Here is a 22,921-nt window from a genome sequence, read left to right as displayed (position 1 = left end):
GGCCGCGGGGCGAATTGGGGTAAAATCAAGTGGTTGGCGGGGGGCAAAGGACGGCGGGCGGCGGCGGCGGCGGCTTCGGGGACACCCCCCTCGGTGGCCCCGGCGGTGACGTCGGTGACGGCGGCGTCCCCGTCCCCCAGCGACTGGTAGATGCGCAGGTGGGCGGCGCTGGCCGTGAAGCGGGGGGCTCGTAGCAGCGGGGGGCGGCGGGGGGGGACCTGCGTGTCCCCAAGGGCCGCTTTGACGTCCCCGAGGGCCACCGCGGCGTCACCGAGAGCCACCTTGACGTCCCCGAAACGGCCGGGGTGGGTTTCGGGGATGAGGGGACAATCCTTGGTGGCCCCGAGCGTCACCGGGGGGGTCCCAAATGGAGCTGGGGCGTCCCCAAGCGTCACCGTGGCGTCCCCGGGTGTCACCGCGGCGTCCTAAGCGTCACCGCGGCGTCCCCGAGTACCGCCGGGGGGTCCCGAAGGGCGAATGTCACCGGGGCGTCCCCAAATGCCACCGGGGCGTCACTGGCCACGGCTGCGGCGTCCCCGAGCGTCACCGGAAGGTCCCCAAACGTCATCGCGGTGTCCCCGAAGGGGAGCGGGTCGTCCCCAGGTGTCACCTGAGCGTCCCTGAACGTCACCGGGGCGTCCTCGAAGGGGGTCGGGGGGGGTCCCCGAACGTCAGCGGGGCGTCGCTAAACGTCACCGAGGCGTCACCGAACGTCACCGAGGCGTCACCCAGCGCGGCCGGGGCGTTCTCAGCTGCCGCCGGGGCGTCCCCGATGTCGTCGTCGTCGTCGCGCCTGACGTCGTCGTCGCCGGCGTCCTCGGCGACGTCGCCGGCGTCCCGGCGCCGCCCTTGGCGACGTCACCGCCGCCCCTGGCGATGTCACCGCCGTCCCGGCGGGGCGCAGGGAGGTCCAGCGGAAGGTGGCCTCGCGCAGGATGGCCCGACGGGGCGCGGGGGCCACCGGCGTCACCGCGGGGGAGGGCGGGGGGACGAGCCGGGGAGGGGGGGGGCGAGGAGGAGGAGGGGGGAGAGGTGGGGGAGGGGGGCCAGCGGGGGGGCACCCCCAGCAAAGGGACGTCACCCCGTGGGCGGCCCGGGTGACGCCGGCGGGCGGCAGGGTGACGTTGTTGAGCGGGGGGGTGACACCGGCGGGCGGCAGGGTGACACCGGTGAGCGGGGGGGGGACACCGGCGGGCGGCAGGGTGACGTGGGGGGGTGGGGGGGTGACAGCGGCGGGCGGCGGGGTGACGTCGAGCGAGGGGGCGACGCCGTCGAGCGGCGGGGGGGCGACGCCGGCGGGCGGGGCGGCGACGCCGTCGACGGCAGAGGCGGCGCCCGCGGGCGCCGGGACGTCGTCGTCGTCGTCGCCGCCGCCGCCGTGGGGGGGGGGTGACGTCGGCGGGGGCCGCGGCGTCCCCGGCGGGCGGGGGGGCGTCCCCGGCGGGGGCGGGGACGTCCACGAAGCGGCGGGGGGGCCGGATGGGCCGTGACGAGCGGGCGCTAACGAGGGGCATGACGAACTGCCGCAGGCTCCCCAGGATCGTCCCCTGCCGCCGCCGCCGCCGCCGCGGCCCCCGCGGCCCCGGGGGGTCCCCAACGATGATGTCGTCGTCGTCGTCGTCGTCCCCCCCCCCCTCGGGGGACGAGGCGGGGGCGGCCGTCGCCTCCTCCTCCTCCTCCTGCCTCCGCCGCCCTCCCCTCCCCCGCTGCGGCCAGCGATGGGGGGGGGTGCCGGGACCCCCCCCCCGTAAGCGACGGGTGGGGGGGAGGAGTTGGAGGCGACCCCGGGGGGGGCGGGGGGGGGTGGCCGAGGCCCCTCCCCCTGCCTGGGGGGAGGGGCGGCGCTGGGGGCGGCGCTGGGGGGAGGGGGCGGCGCTGGGGGTCCGATGGGTGCCTGTGGGGGAGGGGAAGGGGTGAGGTGGGGGGGGGGGGGCTCCAGGACACACACCCCCCCCCCCCCCCCCCCATAGAGAGGACCCCGGTGTCCGGGGGGGGACACACAAGGATTTGGGGGGCCCCCGGTGTCTGGGGGGGACCCCGTAATTTGGGGGGGGGGGGACCCAGGAATTTGGGGGGGGGGGGGGGCAACAATTTTTGGGGGGGCCAGGAATTGGGGGGAGACCCCGGAATATGGGGGGGGGGGGGGGGGGGGGGGGGCAGAATCAGGTGGGGCTCAGAATTTGGGGGGGACCCCGGAATATGGGGGGGGGGGGGGGGGGGGGGGGGGGGCGGAAATCGGGGGGGGCTCAGGAATTTGGGGGGGGACCCCGGAATTTGGGGGGGGGGGGGGGGTCACTGACCTCGCTGGGAGCGGCGGGCGGGGCCGGGCGTCGCCACCTCCTCGGGTAGAAACCCCCGAAATTCCTCCTGGGGGAGGGGACAGCGTTAGCCCCGCCCCTTGCCGGCCACACCCAGTCTAGCCCCGCCCTTTATTTAAGCCCCTCCCCTTGTTTAAGCCACTTTTGCCAAGCTCCTCCCCTTATTTAAATTCATCTTATTCAAGCCCCGCCCCCAAGTGAGCCCCATCCCCAACAAACCCTCCCCCTCGAATAAACCACACCCCCCTCGAGCAAGCCACACCCCCTCGAATAAGCCACACACCCCCCCCGAGCAAGCCCCGCCCCTGGATTGCGGGGACAGGGGCTCACACGTGACCCACACGCGTGTGACAGGCGTGATGGCAAAGAGAGACGGGTGACACGGCGGGCGCACAGGTGACGTCACGCGACGCTGCGGGGACACGCGTGACGCGGACACGGGGGGCATGGGGGCGGGGACACGGGGGGCACGGGGGGCGGGACACACGTGACGGGGACACGGGTGACGTGGTGGGGACACGTGTGACAGGAACACGGGTGGCACGGGGATGGGGACACGCGTGACGCGGACACAGGGGGCAGGGACACGCGTGACGTGGCGGGGACACGGGTGGCACAGGGATGGGGACACATGTGACGGGGACACGGGGGGCAGGGACACGCGTGACGTGGCAGGGACATGGGTGGCACGGGGATGGGGACACGCGTGACGGGGACACGGGGGGCATGGGGGGCGGGGACACGCGTGACGTGGCGGGGGACACGGGTGGCACGGGGATGGGGACACGCGTGACGTGGCGGGGACACGAGGGATGGGGACACAGGTGACAGGGACACGGGTGGCATAGGAGACAGAAGGGACACGCGTGTGGACAAGGATGGAGACACGCGTGTGATGTGGGTACCTGTGACACAAGAGCGACAACGGACACGCATGACAGGAGGGACACGCATGACACAGGAGGACACGCATGACACAGGAGGGACACGCATGACGCGGCATGGTAGGGACGCAGGACACGCGTGACACAAGAAGGACACACGATGCGTGTGACAGAAGCAACACGTGTGACACAACGCAGCACAGACGGGGCACACGTGACGCGGGACACGAGAGAGACCCGTGACACGATGCAGCGGGGACACGTGACACAGGAGAGACGCGCGTCACGGGACATGCGATGCCGGAAGAACGGGGGACACGGGTGACACAGAAGGGACGCGTGTGACGTGGGCGGGACAAGGGACACGCGTGACAAAAGAAACGGGTGACGCGTGAAGCAACACACGTGACGGACCACGTCACGCAATGAACAAGGACACGCGTGACAAGACACGTGCGACACGGGGACATGTAACAACACACGTGTGAAGAACACGTGACAAGACACGCGTGACAACGCACGCGTGACGCGTGTGACACCGGCAGAGCTAAGAACACAGCGTGACGCAAGAAGAAGCAGGGACGCGTGCCACCCAAACGACACGCGTGACGTGTGGGACACGCAAAGATGGGGACACACATGACGCGGGAGGAACACGGGACGGGGGTAACAAAGGCGTGTGACGCGGGGACACGCGTGACGAGACGCGTCACAGCGAAGACGAACACGTGACGCCAGAGATGAGGCACACGTATGAGAAAAGAAAACACGCGACACGGGAAACACGCGTGTTACACGTGACGTGGGGGACACGGGACACGCGTGACGGGGACACGGGACACGCGTGACGGGGGACACGGGACACGCGTGACGGGAGCGGCGCGTGTGGCGGAGGGGACACGCGTGACGCAGGCAGGGGACACGTGGGACACGCGGGACGGGGCTGCTAAGGCCCCACAACTGCCCCCCAGCCCCACAACTGCCCCACAACTGGCTCTTCCTGCCCCACAACTGCCCCCCCCAGCCCACCACTGGCCCCTCCTGCCCCACAACTGGCCCTCCAGCTCCTTCCTGCCCCACAACTGCCCCCCCCAGCCCCACAACTAGCTCCTCCTACCCACAACTGGCTCCTCCTGCCCCACAACTGGCCCCCCAGTTCCTTCCTGCCCCACAACAGCCCCCCAGCCCCACAACTGGCCCTCCTGCCCACAACTGCCCCCTCAGCCCACAACTGGACCCTCCTGCCCCACAACTGGCCCCTCAGCTCCTTCCTGCCCCACAACTGCCCCCCAGCCCCACAACTAGCTCCTCCTACCCCACAACTGGCCCCCAGTTCCTTCTTGCCCCACAACAGCCAGCCCCCCCAGCCCCACAACTGGCCCCCCAGCCCCACAACTGGCCCCCTCAGCTCCTTCCTGCCCCACAACAGCCCCCCCAGCCCCACAACTGGACCCTCCTGCCCCACAACTGGCCCCTCAGCTCCTTCCTGCCCCACAACTGCCCCCCCAGCCCACAACTAGCTCCTCCTACCCCACAACTGGCTCCTCCTGCCCCACAACTGGCCCCCCAGTTCCTTCCTGCCCCACAACAGCCACCCCAGCCCCACAACTGGACCCTCCTGCCCCACACTGGCCCCCCACTTCCTTCCTGCCCCACAACAGCCCCCCAGCCCCACAACTGCCCCTCCTGCCCCACAACTGGCCCCCCAGCTCCTTCCTGCCCCACAACTGCCCCCCAGCCCCACAACTGGCCCCCCAGTTCCTTCCTGCCCCACAACAGCCCCCCCAGCCCCACAACTGGCCCCCTCAGCTCCTTCCTGCCCCACAACAGCCCCCCCAGCCCCACAACTGGCCCCTCCTGCCCCACAACTGCCCCCTCAGCCCCACAACTAGCCCCTCCTGCCCACAACTGGCCCCTCAGCTCCTTCCTGCCCCACAACTGCCCCCTCAGCCCCACAACTAGCTCCTCCTACCCCAGAACTGGTTCCTCCTGCCCCACAACTGGCCCCCCAGTTCCTTCCTGCCCCACAACTGGCCCCCCAGCCCCACAACTGGCCCCTCCTGCCCCACAACTGGCCCCCCAGTTCCTTCCTGCCCCACAACAGCCACCCCAGCCCCACAACTGGCCCCTCCTGCCCCACAACTGGCCCCCCAGTTTCTTTCCTGCCCCACAACAGCCACCCCAGCCCACAACTGGCCCTCCTGCCCCACAACTGGCCCCCCAGTTCCTTCCTGCCCCACAACAGCCACCCCAGCCCCACAACTGGCCCCTCCTGCCCCACAACTGCCCCTCAGTTCCTTCCTGCCCCAGAACTGTCCCCAGCCCCACAACTGCTCCTTCCTACCCACAACCAGCCCTTCAGCTCCTTCCTGCCCCACAACTGCCCCCCCCAGCCCCACCACTGGCACACGACTGCCCCCTCCTGCCCCACAACTGCCCCTCAGCCCCTTCCTCCCCACAACTGCCCCCCCAGCCCCACAACTGGCCCCTCCTGCCCCACAACTGGCTCCTCCTGCCCCACAACTGGCCCCCCAGCACCTTCCTGCCCCACAACTGGCCCCCTGAGGCCCTCCTGCCCCCCCCCAGCCCCACAACTGCCCCCCAGCCCCTCACTGACCCCCCCCCCAGCCCTTCCTGCCCCCCAACTGCCCCACCCCCAGCCTCCCAAAGCCCCACAGCCGCCCCCCTGGGCCCCCAACTGCCCCCCCCAATCTTCCTGCCCCCAACACCCTCTCACTGCCCCCCCGGCCCCTCCCGCCCCACAGCCCCCCCCAAACCCTTCACTGACCCCTCCCCCAGCCCCCCCTGCCCCATCATTTCCCCCCCCCCAACAACCCCCCCAGCCCCTCACTGGCCCCCCAAGTGCCCCCCCCAGCCCCTGCCCAGCCCCCCAGGGCCCCCCAGCCCCTCTTTGAGCCCCCCCAACCCCTCACAGCCCCCCCCAGCCCCTCATAAACACCCCCAAACGCTCACAGGCCCCCGCCCAGCCCCCAAGTGCCCCTCACTGACCCCCCCAGCCCCTCACAGCCCCCCAGACCCCCCCCGGCCCCCCCAACCCCTCCTTGACCCCCCCCAACCCCCCCCAGCCCCTCAGCCCCCCCCCAGCCCCTCCTTGACCCCCCCCAACCCTTCACAGACCCCCCCACCCCCCCCAGCTCCTCACAGACCCCCAGGGCCCCCCCAGACCACCCCAACCCCTCCTTGAGCCCCCCACCCCCCCCAGCCCCTCCTTGAGCCCCCCCAAACCCCCCAGCCCCTCCTTGACCCCCCAAATCCCCCCAACCCCTCACAGAGCCCCCCAACCCCCCAGCCCCTCATTGACCCCCCCAACCCCCCCCAGCCCCTCACAGACCCCCCCACCCCTCAGTGACCCCCCAAATCCCCCCAGCCCCTCACAGACCCCCCCACCCCCTCAGTGACCCCCCCAAATCCCCCCCAGCCCCTCACAGACCCCCCCACCCCCTCAGTGACCCCCCAACCCACCCCAGCCCCTCACAGACCCCCCCCAGCCCCTCACAGACCCCCCCACCCCCTCAGTGACCCCCCCAAACCCCCCCACCCCCTCACAGAGCCCCCCAACCCCCCCACCCCCTCAGTGACCCCCCAAACCCCCCCCAGCCCCTCACAGACCCCCCCAGCCCCTCCTTGAGCCCCCCCAAACCCCTCACAGACCCCCCCACCCCCTCAGTGACCCCCCAAATCCCCCCAACCCCCTCACAGACCCTCCCACCCCCTCAGTGACCCCCCAAATCCCCCCCAGCCCCTCACAGACCCCCCCACCCTCTCAGTGACCCCCCCAAATCCCCCCCAACCCCTCACAGAGCCCCCCAACCCCCCCACCCCCTCAGTGACCCCCCAAATCCCCCCCACCCCCTCACAGACCCCCCCAGCCCCCCAAACCCCCCCCCCCAGCCCCTCCTCGCCCCCCCCCCCCAGCCCCTCACCGTCCGCCGGCGGCCACGGGAGGCCCCGAGCAGCGCCCGTAAACGCCGGAGGCCGCCGGCCAGGCCGAGGAGGGCGCGGAGGGCGGGATCGGCGGCGGTACCGGTCCCGGGAGAAGCGGGGGGTCCCCGCAGGGGGGTTCGGGTGCGGGGGGCGGCGGGGGGCCGGGCAGGACCCCGAGGGGGCCGGGCTGGGAAGCGGCCGCGGGCGGGGGGAGCCCCGGGACCGGCGGAGCCGCCGCCGCCCGCCGCCATCTTGGAGCGCTGCGGGGGGGGTGGGGCGTGGCCTGCGGGGGAGGCGGGGCCTGCGGGGGGGAGGCGGGGCCACGGCGGCCGCGGGGGGACACGGCGGGGGCGGGGACGAGGGGGCGGGTGGGGGCGGAGCCGCGGCGGAGAAGGGGCGGGGCTAAGGAGGGGCGGAAATGAGGCGCCCCGGGGCATGATGGGAGTTGGAGTCCTTTGGCTGCGAGGCATGGTGGGATAGGGGAGGACTACGGGATTTGGGGGGGGGGGTGGGGGGGGAGCCCTCAGGCCCCGGGGCATGATGGGATGGGGGGGGGAGGGGGCTTACGTGTGGCTTGGGGCCGCAGAGGCTTATGGGAAGGTGGGGGGCGGGGCAAAGGCATGAGGCATCATGGGAGTTGTAGTTCAGGCCCCTGGGGGGGTGCCGGGGCGTGGCCCCCATGTCCCCAAATCCCCCCCCCTCCCCCCCAAAGGGATCCCGGATGCTTGCGTCATCTAGGGGGGGTGGGGGGGGTCCCCAGGGTGCCAGGGACCCCTGGGGGGGGGTTGGGGGGTCCCCTGTGGGGCATGGGGGGGTCCCCAGGTACCAGGGTCCCCCGGGGGGGGGATGTTGGGGGGTCCCCCAGATGCCTGGGTCCCCTAGGGGGGGGTTTAGGGGGTGCTGGGGGTCCCCCCCGGACTCCTGGGTCCCCTGAGGGGGGGTTAGGGGGTGTTGGGGGTCCCCTCGGGGGCATGGGGTCCCCCCCCCGGACACCTGGGTCCTTTGGGGGGGGTTTGGGGGATCCCCCGATGCCCGGGTCTCCTGGGGGGGGGGGTTAGGGGGTGCTAGGGGGTCCCATCGGTCCCCTGTGGGGCATGGGGGGGGGTCTCCGGGACGCCTGGGTCCCCTGAGGGGGGGTTAGGGGGTGTTGGGGGGTCCCCTCGGGGGCATGGGGGTTCCCCCCCGGATGCCTGGGTCCCCCGGGGGTGGTTTGGGGGGGGTCCCCTGGGTGCCAGGGTCCCGTGGGGGGGGCTTAGGGGGTGCTGGGGGTCCCCCCCGAACTCCTGGGTCCCCTGAGGGGGGGTGAGGGGGTGTTGGGGGTCCCCACAGTGGCATGGGGGGGGTCCCCCGGACACCAGGGTCCCCTGGGGGGGGTTAGGGGGTGTTGGGGGTCCCCCCCGGGACGCCTGCATCCCCCGGGGGTGGTTTTGGGGGGGTCCCTCGATACCTGGGTCCCCCGGGGGGAGTTTGGGGGGGTCCCCTGGACTCCAGGGTTCCCTGGGGGGGGGTTAGGGGGTGCTGGGGATCCCCGCCCGGACGCCTGGGTCCCCGGAGGGGGTTTGGGGGGGTCCCCAGATGCCTGGGTACCCCGAAGGGGGGGGGGATCTGGGGGGTCCCCGGACTCCTGAGTCTCCTGGGGGGGGGTAGGGGGTGTTGGGGATCCCCCCCGAACTCCTGGGTCCCCTGAGGGGGGGGGTAGGGGGTGTTGGGGGTCCCCTGTGGGGCATGGGGAGGGGTCTCCGGGACGCCTGGGTCCCCCGCGGGGGTTTGGGGGGGTCCCCTGGACTCCTGGGTCCCCTGAGGGGGGGTTAGGGGGTGCCGGGGGTCCCCCCCCGGACGCCTGCATCCCCCGGGGGTGGTTTTGGGGGGGTCCCTCGATACCTGGGTCCCCCGGGGGGAGTTTGGGGGGGTCCCCGGACACCAGGGTCCCCTGGGGGGGGGTTAGGGGGTGCCGGGGGTCCCCGCCCGGACGCCTGGGTCCCGGAGGGTATTTGGGGGGGTCCCCAGATGCCTGGGTACCCCGAAGGGGGGGGGGATCTGGGGGGTCCCCGGACTCCTGAGTCTCCTGGGGGGGGTTAGGGGGTGTTGGGGGGTCCCCTGTGGGGCATGGGGGGGGTCCCCGGGACGCCTGGGTCCCCTGAGGGGGGGTTAGGGGGTGTTGGGGGTCCCCTGTGGGGCATGGGGGTCCCCCCCCGGACGCCTGGGTCCCTTGGGGGTGGTTTGGGGGGGTCCCCCGATGCCATCGTCCCCTGGGGGGGGGGCTTAGGGGGTGCTGGGGGTCCCCCCCGAACTCCTGGGTCCCCTGAGGGGGGGTTAGGGGGTGTTGGGGGTCCCCTCGGGGGCATGGGGGGGGTCCCCCGGACACCAGGGTCCCCTGGGGGGGGTTAGGGGGTGTTGGGGGTCCCCCCCCGGACGCCTGCATCCCCCGGGTGTGGTTTTGGGGGGGTCCCTCGATACCTGGGTCCCCCGGGGGGAGTTTGGGGGGGTCCCCGGACACCAGGGTCCCCTGGGGGGGGGGGGGGTTAGGGGGTGCTGGGGGTCCCCCCCCCCCGGATGCCCGGGTCCCAGCTGTCCCCTGTCACCCCCCCCCCGCATTCCCCAAATTCCCCTGTCAGCCAATCGCCCGCCCGCAACCGAGGGGGGGGGAGGGGCAGGAGCCTCCCCCGGGGGACCCAGGCGTGGGGGGGGGGGAGGGGAGAGGGAGGGAGGTGTGGGGGGGGCACCCTGGCTCCACCCCTCCCCCCCCAAAGGGCACCCAGGGGTCCGGGCCCTCCCTCCCCACTCGGTCGCTGGCTCTCCCCATGGCGGGGGGTCGGGGCAGCGTGAGTGGGGGGGGCAAAGAGGGGCTGGGGGGGGCGGTTTGGGGGGTTCAGGGGCAGATGGGGGGGTCCTGGGGTAGATTGGGGTAGATTGGGGGGGTAAATAGGGGCAGGGGGGCAGTTTGGGGGGTCCAGGGGCAGTTTGGGGGGGTCCTGAGGTAGATTGGGGGACCCTGGGGGGGTCAATAGGGGCTGGGGGGGCGGTTTGGGGGGTCCAAGGGCAGTTGGGGGGGTCCTGGGGTAGATTGGGGGGGTCCGGGGGGGATAAATAGGGGCGGGGGGGCAGTTTGGGGGGGTTCAGGGGCAGTTTGGGGGGGTCCTGAGGTAAATTGGGGGGGTCCTGGGGGGGTAAATAGGGGCTGGGGGGCAGTTGAGGGGGTCCAGAGGTAGATTGGGGGGGTCCGGGGGGGTAAATAGGGGCTGGGGGGGCCGTTTGGGGGGTCCAGGGGCAGTTGGGGGGGTCCTGGGGTAGATTGGGGGGGTCCTGGGGGGGTCAATAGGGGCGGGGGGGCCGTTTGGGGGGTTCAGGGGCAGTTTGGGGGGTCCTGAGGTAGATTGGGGGGTCCTGGGGGGGGTAAATAGGGGCTGGGGGGGCCGTTTGGGGGGTCCAGGGGCAGTTGGGGGGGTCCTGGGGTAGATTGGGGGGGTCCTGGGGGGGTAAATAGGGGCGGGGGGGCGGTTTGGGGGGGTTCAGGGGCAGTTTGGGGGGGTCCTGAGGTAGATTGGGGGGTCCGGGGGGGGTAAATAGGGGCTGGGGAGGCCGTTTGGGGGGTCCAGGGGCAGTTGGGGGGGTCCTGGGTAGATTGGGGGGGTCCGGGGGGGTTAAGAGGGGCTGGGGGGGCGGTTTTGGGGGGTTCAGGGGCAGTTTGGGGGGGTCCTGAGGTAGATTGGGGGACCCTGGGGGGGTAAATAGGGGCTGGGGGGGGCCGTTTGGGGGGGTCCAGGGGCAGTTTGGGGGGGTCCGGGGGTAGATTGGGGGGGTCCGGGGGAAAATGGGGGGGTAAATAGGGGAGGGGGGGCAGTTTGGGGACTCAGGGGCAGTTTTGGGGGGGTCCAGGGGCATTTTGGGGGGTTCCCGGGGGCGGTTTGGGGGTCACGGCCCCTGACCCTTGCCCCCTGACCCCACGGGGCAGGCGGTGTTGGCCCTGCTGCTCGCCGGGGTCGCAGGTAAGAGGTCACGGGGGGTCGTGGGGGGGTCACAGGGGGTCGTGGGGGGGTCAGAAGGAGTCGTGGGGGTCACAGGGGTCGGGGGGGTCACAGGGGGGTGGGGGGGGTCACAGGGGGGCGGGGGGGTCATGGGGGTCACATCATGCTGGGGGTCAAGGGGTCACGGGGGGTGTCGCAGGGGTCAGGGGGTCAGGGGGGTCATGGGGGGGGGGGTCCCGGGGTGGGGTCACAGGGGCTCAGGGGGGTGGAGCCTCCCTCAGCCCCGCCCCCCCGCAGCGGGCGTGGCGTTGTCGCCCTTCCTGGAGAGAGCCGACCAATGGGAGCGCGGTGCTGGGGACGGAGGCGGAGCTACGCTGCGTGGTGCGGGGGGGCGGGGCCGTGCAGTGGGCGAGGGGCGGGCTCCTGGTCGGGACCCCGCCCACCGCCGCCCACCCCCGCTACCGATTGGTTGGAGACCCCCGACAAGGTGGGTGGGGCTAGAGAGAGGGCGGGGCAGGGCTAAAGGGGGTGGGGCTAGGGAATGAAGGGGCGGGGCTATATGCTGAAGGGGCGGGGCTAACACGGGGTGGTGGTGGAAAGGGGTGGGGCTGGGAGCAAAGGGGGCGGGGCTGAGGAATGAAGGGGCGGGGCTAAAGGCCTGCAGGGGCGGGGCTAATGCCAGTGGGGGGTAGGGGCTGAAGGGGTGGGGCTGGGGCAAAGAGGGCGGAGCTAAAGGCTGAAGGGGCGGGGCTAACACCAGGGTAGGGGCTGAAGGGGTGGGGTGGGGCTTGATGGGCGGGGCTAAAGGCTGAAGGGGCGGGGCTAACACCGGGGTAGGGGTGAAGGGGTGGGGTGGGGCTTGATGGGCGGGGCTAAAGGCTGAAGGGGCGGGGCTAACACCAGGGTAGGGGCTGAAGGGGTGGGGCGGGGCTTGGTGGGCGGGGCTAAAGGCTGAAGGGGCGGGGCTAATACCGGGGTAGGGGCTGAAGGGGTGGGGCGAGGCTTGGTGGGCGGGGCTAAAGGCTGAAGGGGCGGGGCTAACACCGGGGTAGGGGTGAAGGGGTGGGGTGGGGCTTGGTGGGCGGGGCTAAAGGCTGAAGGGGCGGGGCTAACACCGGGGTAGGGGTGAAGGGGTGGGGTGGGGCTTGATGGGCGGGGTTAAGGGCGGGGCTTGGGGCGGGGCCTAAGGCGGGGCCGGGCCGCCCAGGGCAGCACCACCTGCGCATCGCGGGGGTGACGCTGCGGGACGATGACGTCTTCGAGTGCCAGGTGGGGGAGGGGAACGGCACCCAGGCCCGGGCGTCCCGGCCCGCCCTGCTCACCGTGCTGGGTGCGGACTGGGAGGGACTGGGAGGGCACCGGGAGGGCACTGGGAGGGGGTGGGAGAGAGTGGAAGGGCACTGGGAGGGACTGGGAGGGGGTTGGGGGAGACTGGGAGGGCACTGGGAGGGGGTGGGAGAGAGTGGAAGGGCACTGGGAGGGATTGGGAGGGACTGGGAGGGACTGGGAGGGGGTTGGGGGAGACTGGGAGGGCACTGGGAGGGGGTGGGAGAGAGTGGAAGGGCACTGGGAGGGACTGGGAGGGACTGGGAGGGGGTTGGGGGAGACTGGGAGGGACTGGGAGGGGGTGGAAGGGCACTGGGAGGGACTGGGAGGGCACTGGGAGGGGGGTGGGAGGGACTGGGAGGTCACTGGGAGGGACTGGGAGGGGGTTGGAGGAGACTGGGGGGGACGAGGAGGGCACTGGGAGGGGGGTGGGTGGGACTGGGAGGGACTGGGAAGGGCACTGGGAGGGGGGTGGGAGAGACTGGGAGGGCACTGGGAGGCACTGGTGGTTACTGGGAGGGCACTGGGAGGGCACCAGAGGTTACTGGAAGGGCACTGGGAGGCAGTGGGGGTTACTGGGAGGGCACTGGGAGGGCACTGGGAGGGACTGGGAGGGACTGGGAGGGGATTGGGGGAGACTGGGAGGGCACTGGGAGGGACTGGGAGGAGATGGGAGGGGGTTGGGGGAGACTGGGAGGGACTGGGAGGGGGTGGAAGGCCACTGGGAGGGACTGGGAGGGCACTGGGAGGGGGGTGGGAGAGACTGGGAGGCACTGGGAGGGCACTGGGAGGGACTGGGAGGAGATGGGAGGGGGTTGGGGGAGACTGGGAGGGACTGGGAGGGGGTGGAAGGGCACTGGGAGGGACTGGGAGGGCACTGGGAGGGGGTGGGAGAGACTGGGAGGCACTGGGAGGGCACTGGGCAAACCCTGACGCTTACCAGGAGGGCTCACTGGGCTGTCCCCAGTCCCAACTGGTTTATACTGGTGTCCCCAGTACCGCCAGGCCCCCCCACCCTGGAGCTGCCCCCGGGGGCGGAGCTTCCGTGGGTGGGCGGGGTCGAGGTGGAGGTGCGTTGCCACGCCCCCGACGCCCGCCCAGCCGCTCGCCTGACCCTGACCCTGGGTAAGGGGGGGGGGGGGCTGAATTTTTGGGGTGACTTCGGGTGATTTTGGGGTGCTTCGGGGCTGATTTTTGGGGGGTGATTTTAGGGGGATTTGGGGGTGATCTGAGGGGATTTGGGGGCGATTTGGGGTTTGGGGGGTGATTTTGGGGGTGATTTGGGGGTGACTTGGGGTGTTTGGGGTGATTTGGGGAGGTTTTGGGGTGACTTTGGGGTGTTTGAGGTGACTTTGGGGTGAGTTGGGGTGATTTTGGGGGTGATTTGAGGATTTTGGGGTGATTTGGGGGTTTTGGGGTGACCTTGGGGGGGGTTTAGGGGTGATTTTAGGGTGATTTGGGGGTTTTGGGGGTGACTTTGGGGTGACTTGGGGTGATTTGGGGGTGATTTGAGGGTTTTAGGGGTGATTTGGGGGCGATTTGGTGGTTTTGGGGTGATTTTGGGGGTGATTTTGGGGTGAATTGGGGTGTTTGGGGTGATTTGGGGAGGTTTTTGGGTGACTTTGGGGTGAATTGGGTGATTTTGGGGGTGATTTGGGGGTTTTGGGGTGACTTTGGGGTGACTTGGGGTGATTTGGGGGTGATCTGAGGTGATTTGGGGGTGATTTGGCCATTTTGGGGGTGATTTGGGGGGTGATTTTGGGGTGAATTGGGGTGTTTGGGGTGTTTTGGGGTGACTTCGGGGTGTTTGAGCTGACTTTGGGGTGTCTTGGGGTGATTTTGGGGGTGATTTGAGGGTTTTAGGGGTGATTTTGGGGGGGTTGGGGTGATTTGGGGGTGATTTTGGGGGTGATTTGGGGGCGATTTGGGGTGTTTGGGGTGATTTGGGGAGGTTTTGGGGTGACTTTGGGGTGTTTGAGGTGACTTTGGGGTGAGTTGGGGTGATTTTGGGGGTGATTTGAGGGTTTTAGGGGTGATTTTGGGGGGTTTGGGGTGACTTCGGGGTGGCTTGGGGTGATTTGGGGGTGATCTGAGGTGATTTGGGGGCGATTTGGGGTTTTGGGGGTGATTTGGGGAGGTTTTGGGGTGACTTCGGGGTGTTTGAGGTGACTTTGGGGTGACTCGGGGTGATTTGGGGGTGATTTGAGGGTTTTAGGGGTGATTTTGGGGTGGCTGGGGGTGATTTGGGGGTGATCTGAGGTGATTTGGGGGCGATTTGGTGTTTTGGGGTGATTTTGGGGGTGACTTGGGGTTTTGGGGGTGATTTGGGGAGGTTTTGGGGTGACTTCGGGGTGTTTGAGGTGACTTTGGGGTGACTTGGGGTGATTTGGGGGTGATTTGAGGGTTTTAGGGGTGATTTTGGGGTGATTTGGGGTTTTGGGGTGACTTTGGGGTGACTTGGGGTGATTTGGGGGTGATCTGAGGTGATTTGGGGGTGATTTGGCCATTTTGGGGTGATTTTGGAGGTGATTTTGGGGTGAATTGGGGTGATTTGGGGGGTTTTGGGGTGACTTTGGGGTGTTTGAGGTGACTCTGGGGTGACTTGGGGTGATTTTGGGGGAGATTTGGGGTTTTAGGGGTGATGTCGGGGTGCTTTGGGGTGATTTTGGGGTGACTTTGGCCTGATTTGGGGTCTTGGGGGTGACTTTGGGGTGGTTTTGGGGTGCTGTGGGGTGATTTTGGGGTGTTCAGGGTGATTTTGGGGTGCTTTGGGGTGTTGGGGGTGATTTTGGGGTGCTTTGGGGTGGTTTTGGGGTATGTGGGGTGGTTTTAGGGTGCTGTGGGGTGACTTTGGGGTGCTGTGGGGTGCCGTGGGGTGGTTTTGGGGTGCTGTGGGGTGCCTGGGGTGCCGTGGGGTGATTTGGGGGTGCCATGGGGTGATTTGGGGGTGCCATGGGGTGGTTTTAGGGTGCTGTGGGGTGATTTGGGGGTGCCATGGGGTGGTTTTAGGGTGCCGTGGGGTGGTTTGGGGGTGCTGTGGGGTGCTGTTGGGTGCCGTGGGGTGGTTTGGGGGTGCCGTGGGGTGCCATGGGGTGCCATGGGGTGGTTTTGGGGTGATTTGGGGTGCCGTGGGGTGCCATGGGGTGCCATGGGGTGGTTTTGGGGTGCCGTGGGGTGACTCGGGGTGCTGTGGGGTGCTGTGGGGTGCCATGGGGTGGTTTGAGGGTGCTGTGGGGTGCTGTGGGGTGGTTTTGGGGTGCCGTGGGGTGCCGTGGGGTGCCGTGGGGTGGTTTTAGGGTGCCGTGGGGTGCCGTGGGGTGCCATGGGGTGGTTTGGGGGTGCCGTGGGGTGACTCGGGGTGCTGTGGGGTGCCGTGGGGTGACTCAGGGTGATTTGGGGTGCCGTGGGGTGCCGTGGGGTGGTTTGGGGGTGCCGTGGGGTGCTGTGGGGTGGTTTTGGGGTGCCATGGGGTGGTTTTGGGGTGCTGTGGGGTGCCGTGGGGTGCCGTGGGGTGGTTTTAGGGTGCCATGGGGTGCCGTGGGGTGCCGTGGGGTGCCGTGGGGTGACTCGGGGTGCGGGGCCGCAGGGGGGCAGCCGCTGCCCCACGTCTCCACCCGCGTCTTCGAGGGCTCCCACCCCAAACTGAGCTCCAGCGAGGTCACCGTCCGGTGAGCACCAGTACCCACCAGTATGGCCCAGTACGGACCAGCACCAGCCACTATGGCCCAGTAGAGACCAGCGTGGCCCCGTACACACCATTACCGACCAGTATGGACCAGTACAGACGAGTACAGGCTGCTACGAGCCCCTACTGACCAGTACAGAGCAGTACGGGCCGCTATGGGCCCAGTATAGACCAGTAGGGCCCAGTATACACCGTCACTGACCAGAGTGCACCAGTAGAGACCAGTATGGACCATTAGAGACCAGTATGAGCCTGTACGAGCAACTATTAGCCAGTACCGGCCAACTGTGGGCCAGTACAGGCCAGTATGGTCCAGTATAGGCCACTATAGACCAGTATAGGCCAGTATGGCCCGGTATGAGCCAACGTGATCCAGTATGCACCAGTATAGGCCGGTCAGGCCCAGTATGAGCCAGTATAGACAGGTACGGACCAGTGTGGGCCAGTATGGCCCAGTATAGGCCAATAGGGGCCAATATGGCCCAGTATGAGCCAGTATGGACCAGTGTGGGCCAGTATAAGCCAGTCAGGCCCAGTATGAGCCAATATGGACTAGTATGGCCCAGTATGGTCCAGTATAGGCCAGTAGGGGCCAGCATGGCCCACTATGAGCCAGTGTGGGCCAGTATAAGCCAGTATAGACCAGTATAGGCCAGTCAGGCCCAATAGGAGCTAATATGGACCAGTGTGGGCCAGTATGAACCAGTGTGGGCCAGTATGGCCCAGTATAGGCCAGTATGCCCCACTAGGAACCAGTATGGCCCAGTATCAACTGATATGGCCCAGTATGGCCCAATATGACCCACTATAAACCAATATGGCCCAGTATGAGCCAGTATGGCCCAGTGTGGGTCAATATGATCCACTATGAGCCAGTATGGCCCAGTATTGGCCAATACAGCCCAGTATGGCCCAGTATGAGCCAGTATGGACCAGTCTGGCCCGGTATAGGGCAATAGCGGCCAATGTGGCCCATGATGAGCCAATATGGCCCAGTATGAGCCAGTATAGACCAGTGTGGGCCAGTATAAGCCAGTCAGGCCCAGTATAAGCCAATATGGCCCAGTATGGACCAGTATGGCTCGGTATAGGCCGATAGGGGCCAATATGGCCCAGTATGAGCCAGTATGGCCCAGTGTGGCCCAGTATAGGCCAATATGGCCCACTATGAGCCAGTATGGCCCAGTGTGGCCCAGTATAGGCCAGTATGGCCCAGTATGAGCCAGTATGGCCCAGTGTGGCCCAGTATAGGCCAATATGGCCCACTATGAGCCAGTATGGCCCAGTGTGGCCCAGTATAGGCCAATATGGCCCACTATGAGCCAGTATGGCCCAGTGTAGCCCAGTATAAGCCAGTATGGCCCAGTATGAGCCAGTATGGCCCGGTGTGACCCAGTCTGGCCCAGTCCAGACCAGTCTGGCCCAGTCTGGCCCCTGTCCCCCCAGCCTGACCCCCCAGAGCCACGCCCACGAGCAGCCCCTCGTTTGCTCGGCCGCTAACGAGGCCGGGCCGGCCCCCGCCGAGGCCACCGTCACCCTCGACGTCCTCTGTGAGTCCCCCGGCACCCCGGGACCCCCCAAAACCCCTGGGGACCCCCAACCCCACCCCCCCGGGACCCCCAACCCCCCCCGGGACCCCCCAAAACCCCCCGGGACCCCCAAACCCCCCCTGGACCCCCAACCCCCCCCCCGGGACCCCCAAACCCCCCGGCACCCCCCAAACCCCCCTGGGACCCCCAAACCCCTGGGACCCCCAAAAATCCCCTGGGACCCCCAACCCCCCCCGGGACCCCCAAGCCCCCCCCGGGACCCCCAAACCCCCCGGGACCCCCCAAAACCCCCCGGGACCCCCAAAACCCCCGGGACCCCCAACCCCCCCCGGGGACCCCGCAAAACCCCCCGGGACCCCCCAAAACCCCCGGGGACCCCCAAACCCCCGGGACCCCCAACCCCCCCCCCCCGGGACCCCCAAAAATCCCCTGGGACCCCCAACCCCCCCCCTTGGGACCCCCTAAACCCCCCGGGACCCCCAAAAATCCCCTGGGACCCCCAACCCCCCCCCTTGGGACCCCCAAAACCCCCCGGGGACCCCCAACCCCACCCCCCCGGGACCTCCAACCCCCCCCCTTGGGACCCCCAACCCCCCCCGGGACCCCCAAAGCTCCCCCCGGGACCCCCAAAACCCCTCCAGGACCCCCCAAAACCGCCCTGCACCCCCCAACCCTCCTCGGGACCCCCAATATCCCCCTGGACCCCCCAAATACCCCCCCTGGGACCCCCAAAACCCCCCTGCACCCCCCAAAACGCCCTGGGACCCCAATGCCCCCCCCCGAGGGACCCCAAAACCCCCCGGGGGACCCCCCCAATACCCACCCAGGACACCCCCAACCCCCCCCGGGACCCCCAAAACCCCCCCGGGACCCCCAAAACCCCCCGGGGGACCCCCCCAATACCCACCCGGGACCCCCCCAATAATCCCCTGGGACCCCCAAAATCCCCCTGGGACCCCCAACCCCCCCCACCCGGACCCCCAAACCCCCCCCGGGACCCCCAAACCTGCCCCATGACCCCCAAGTACCCCCCAGGCCCCCCAAAAACTACCCCAGTGCCCTCCCCCCCCGCAAATACCCCCCCCAGACCCCCCAGTGCCTCCCAGTTCCCCCCAGTCCCCCTCCCACGGAGGCTGTGGGCCCTCCCAGTGCCTCCCAGTCTGACCAGTGCCCGCAGATCCCCCCAGTCCCCCCGTCATCGAGGGCCTGGAGTCACCCGACGTGCGGGCGGGGGACACCCTGCGACTGGTCTGCGTGGTGCGGGGGGGCAACCCCCTGCCCAGTCTGCACTGGGAAAAGGTACTGGGAGCACTGGGAGCACTGGGACGGGGAGCAGGGGTGCTGGGGGCACTGGGATGGGGCACTGGGATAAGGCGCTGAGGGCACTGGGAGCCCTGGGATGCTGCGCTGGGAACGCTGGGAGCCCTGGGAGCCCTGGGAGCCCCTGGGAGCACTGGGAGGCACTGGGAATTTGCACTGGGAGCCCTGGGCGCACTGGGATTTTGCACTGGGACGCACTGGGAGCACTGGGCGCACTGGGAGGCACTGGGAGCACTGGGAGCACTGGTAGCACTGCTTGCCCTGGGAGCCCTGGAAGCACTGGGAGCACTGGGCGCACTGGGAGCACTGGTAGCACTGCTTGCACTGAGAGCCCTGGGATTTTGCACTGGGCGCACTGGGATTTTGCACTGGGAGCCCTGGGAGCACTGGGTGCACTGGGAGCCCTGGGAGCCCTTGGAGCCCTGGGAGCCATGGGAGCCCTGGGAGCCATGGGAGCACTGGTAGCCCTGGGCGCGCTGGTAGCCCTGGGAGCACTGCTTGCACTGGGAGCCCTGGGAGCACTGCTTGCACTGGTAGCACTGCTTGCACTGGTAGCCCTGGGAGCACTGGGAGCACTGCTTGCACTGGTAGCCCTGGTAGCCCTGGGAGCCCTGGGACCACTGGGTGCACTGGTAGCCCTGGGAGCACTGGGAGCACTGCTTGCACTGGTAGCCCTGGGAGCACTGGGAGCCCTGGGAGCACTGCTTGCACTGCTTGCACTGGTAGCCCTGGGAGCACTGGGAGCAGTGCTTGCACTGGTAGCCCTGGTAGCCCTGGTAGCACTGCTTGCACTGGGAGCCCTGGAAGCCCTGGGATTTTGCACTGGGCGCACTGGGATTTTGCACTGGGAGCCCTGGGAGCCCTGGGATTTTGCACTGGGAGCCCTGGGCGCACTGGGATTGTGCACTGGGAGGCACTGGGAGGCACTGGGAGCCCTGGGATTTTGCACTGGGCGCACTGGGATTGTGCACTGGGAGTCACTGGGAGGCACTGGGAGCCCTGGGCGCCCTGGGATTGCGCACTGGGAGGCACTGGGAGGCACTGGGAGGCACTGGGAGCCCTGGGATTTTGCACTGGGCGCACTGGGATTTTGCACTGGGAGCCCTGGGAGCACTGGGTGCACTGGGAGCACTGGGAGCCCTTGGAGTCCTGGGAGCCATGGGATTTTGCCCTGGGAGCCCTGGGCACACTGGGAGCCCTGGTAGCCCTTGGAGCCCTGGGAGCCATGGGAGCACTGGGAGCCCTGCGCGCACTGGGAGCACTGCTTGCACTGGGAGCACTGGTAGCACTGCTTGCACTGGGAGCCCTGGGAGCCCTGGGATTTTGCCCTGGGCGCACTGGGATTTTGCACTGGGAGGCACTGGGAGCCCTGGGATTTTGCACTGGGAGCCCTGGGCGCACTGGGCGCACTGGGAGGCACTGGGAGGCACTGGGAGCCCTGGGATTTTGCACTGGGCGCACTGGGATTGTGCACTGGGAGTCACTGGGAGGCACTGGGAGCCCTGGGCGCCCTGGGATTGCGCACTGGGAGGCACTGGGAGGCACTGGGAGGCACTGGGAGCCCTGGGATTTTGCACTGGGCGCACTGGGATTTTGCACTGGGAGCCCTGGGAGCACTGGGTGCACTGGGAGCACTGGGAGCCCTTGGAGTCCTGGGAGCCCTGGGATTTTGCCCTGGGAGCCCTGGGCACACTGGGAGCCCTGGTAGCCCTTGGAGCCCTGGGAGCCATGGGAGCACTGGGAGCCCTGCGCGCACTGGGAGCACTGCTTGCACTGGGAGCACTGGTAGCACTGCTTGCACTGGGAGCCCTGGGAGCCCTGGGATTTTGCCCTGGGCGCACTGGGATTTTGCACTGGGAAGCACTGGGAGCCCTGGGATTTTGCACTGGGAGCCCTGGGCGCACTGGGCGCACTGGGAGGCACTGGGAGGCACTGGGAGCCCTGGGATTTTGCACTGGGCGCACTGGGATTGTGCACTGGGAGTCACTGGGAGGCACTGGGAGCCCTGGGCGCCCTGGGATTGCGCACTGGGAGGCACTGGGAGGCACTGGGAGGCACTGGGAGCCCTGGGATTTTGCACTGGGCGCACTGGGATTTTGCACTGGGAGCCCTGGGAGCACTGGGTGCACTGGGAGCACTGGGAGCCCTTGGAGTCCTGGGAGCCCTGGGATTTTGCCCTGGGAGCCCTGGGCACACTGGGAGCCCTGGTAGCCCTTGGAGCCCTGGGAGCCATGGGAGCACTGGGAGCCCTGCGCGCACTGGGAGCACTGCTTGCACTGGGAGCACTGGTAGCACTGCTTGCACTGGGAGCCCTGGGAGCCCTGGGATTTTGCCCTGGGCGCACTGGGATTTTGCACTGGGAAGCACTGGGAGCCCTGGGATTTTGCACTGGGAGCCCTGGGCGCACTGGGCGCACTGGGAGGCACTGGGAGGCACTGGGAGCCCTGGGATTTTGCACTGGGCGCACTGGGATTGTGCACTGGGAGTCACTGGGAGGCACTGGAGCCCTGGGCGCCCTGGGATTGCGCACTGGGAGGCACTGGGAGGCACTGGGAGGCACTGGGAGGCACTGGGAGGCGCGGTGGCCGCGGGCTGACGGCGCGGCAGGACGGGTGGCCGCTGCCGGGCTCCTGGGTGGCCGAGGGCCGCCCCCCGCTCTCGCGCAGCCGCCTGACGCTGCCGGTGACCCCCGCGGACGACGGCGCCACCCTGCGCTGCCACGCCCACAGCGCGCGGGGCCCCGCCCTCAGCGCCAGCGTCACCCTGCGCGTCACCTGTGAGGGCGCCCCCTGGGGGTTGTACTGGGAGCTACTGGGAGTACTGGGAGAGCGGGCTGGGAGCTCTGGGTTATACTGGGAGCTACTGGGAGTACTGGGAGAGCGGGCTGGGAGCTCTGGGTTATACTGGGAGCTACTGGGGGTACTGGGAGAGCGGGCTGGGAGCTCTGGGTTATACTGGGAGCTACTGGGGGTACTGGGAGAGCGGGCTGGGAGCTCTGGGTTCTACTGGGAGCTACTGGGGGTACTGGGAGAGCGGGCTGGGAGCTCTGGGTTATACTGGGAGCTACTGGGAGTACTGGGAGAGCGGGCTGGGAGCTCTGGGTTCTACTGGGAGCTACTGGGGGTACTGGGAGAGCGGGCTGGGAGGTCAGGGGTATACTGGGAGCTACTGGGGGTACTGGGAGAGCGGGCTGGGAGCTCTGGGTTATACTGGGAGCTACTGGGGGTACTGGGAGAGCGGGCTGGGAGCTCTGGGTTCTACTGGGAGCTACTGGGGGTACTGGGAGAGCGGGCTGGGAGGTCAGGGGTATACTGGGAGCTACTGGGGGTACTGGGAGAGCGGGCTGGGAGCTCTGGGTTATACTGGGAGCTACTGGGGGTACTGGGAGAGCGGGCTGGGAGCTCAGGGTTCTACTGGGAGCTACTGGGGGTACTGGGAGAGCGGGCTGGGAGCTCTGGGTTCTACTGGGAGCTACTGGGGGTACTGGGAGAGCGGGCTGGGAGCTCTGGGTTATACTGGGAGCTACTGGGGGTACTGGGAGAGCGGGCTGGGAGCTCAGGGTTCTACTGGGAGCTACTGGGGGTACTGGGAGAGCGGGCTGGGAGCTCTGGGTTCTACTGGGAGCTACTGGGGGTACTGGGAGAGCGGGCTGGGAGCTCTGGGTTCTACTGGAGCTACTGGGGGTACTGGGAGAGCGGGCTGGGAGCTCTGGGTTATACTGGGAGCTACTGGGGTACTGGGAGAGCGGGCTGGGAGCTCTGGGTTCTACTGGGAGCTACTGGGGGTACTGGAGAGCGGGCTGGGAGCTCTGGGTTCTACTGGGAGCTACTGGGGGTACTGGGAGAGCGGGCTGGGAGCTCTGGGTTATACTGGGAGCTACTGGGGGTACTGGGAGAGCGGGCTGGGAGCTACTGGGGGTACTGGGAGA

General features: G+C 68.8%; 2 protein-coding genes across 2 annotated transcripts in view; one reads left to right on the top strand and one right to left on the bottom strand.

Annotated features, from left to right (window-relative positions):
- Positions 1 to 627: 627 nt before the first annotated feature.
- Positions 628 to 7,617, bottom strand: LOC142403308 (uncharacterized). Its single transcript, XM_075489534.1, has 4 exons — positions 7,147 to 7,617; positions 2,301 to 2,367; positions 1,496 to 1,894; positions 628 to 848 (listed from the first exon to the last, which is right to left on the bottom strand). Exons 1-4 carry the CDS (start codon positions 7,615 to 7,617, stop codon positions 628 to 630), a joined length of 1,158 nt encoding a protein of 385 aa, XP_075345649.1.
- A 1,105-nt stretch (positions 7,618 to 8,722) lies between these two features.
- The window catches only part of NPHS1 (NPHS1 adhesion molecule, nephrin), a gene marked incomplete at its 3' end in the record, with an annotated part of 46,333 nt that continues 32,134 nt past the window's right edge, over positions 8,723 to 22,921 (top strand). The window contains exons 1-9 of the mRNA XM_075489533.1: positions 8,723 to 8,790; positions 9,898 to 9,969; positions 11,100 to 11,133; positions 11,410 to 11,599; positions 13,435 to 13,563; positions 16,025 to 16,106; positions 17,570 to 17,673; positions 18,851 to 18,972; positions 21,601 to 21,769. Coding sequence (XP_075345648.1) covers positions 8,723 to 8,790; positions 9,898 to 9,969; positions 11,100 to 11,133; positions 11,410 to 11,599; positions 13,435 to 13,563; positions 16,025 to 16,106; positions 17,570 to 17,673; positions 18,851 to 18,972; positions 21,601 to 21,769 — 970 coding nt within the window. The remainder of the gene's footprint in view (positions 8,791 to 9,897; positions 9,970 to 11,099; positions 11,134 to 11,409; positions 11,600 to 13,434; positions 13,564 to 16,024; positions 16,107 to 17,569; positions 17,674 to 18,850; positions 18,973 to 21,600; positions 21,770 to 22,921) is intronic.

This window comes from Mycteria americana, unplaced genomic scaffold (assembly GCF_035582795.1).
Source record: "Mycteria americana isolate JAX WOST 10 ecotype Jacksonville Zoo and Gardens unplaced genomic scaffold, USCA_MyAme_1.0 Scaffold_179, whole genome shotgun sequence".
In the NCBI taxonomy this organism is placed as follows: Eukaryota; Metazoa; Chordata; class Aves; order Ciconiiformes; family Ciconiidae; genus Mycteria; species Mycteria americana.
This window is presented reverse-complemented; position numbering and strand designations above follow the sequence as displayed.

Excerpts from the sequence above, each read along its gene's own strand:
- LOC142403308 (XM_075489534.1), bottom strand. The coding sequence starts at position 7,617 with ATGCCTCGCAGCCAAAGGACTCCAACTCCCATCATGCCCCGGGGCGCC. Across the intron at positions 1,895-2,300 it reads CGCCCGCCGCTCCCAGCGAG|GCACCCATCGGACCCCCAGC; the intron begins GTCAGTGACCCC and ends CCTCCCCCACAG. Across the intron at positions 849-1,495 it reads CATGCCCCTCGTTAGCGCCC|GGCGGCGCCGGGACGCCGGC; the intron begins GCTCGTCACGGC and ends GACGTCGCCAAG.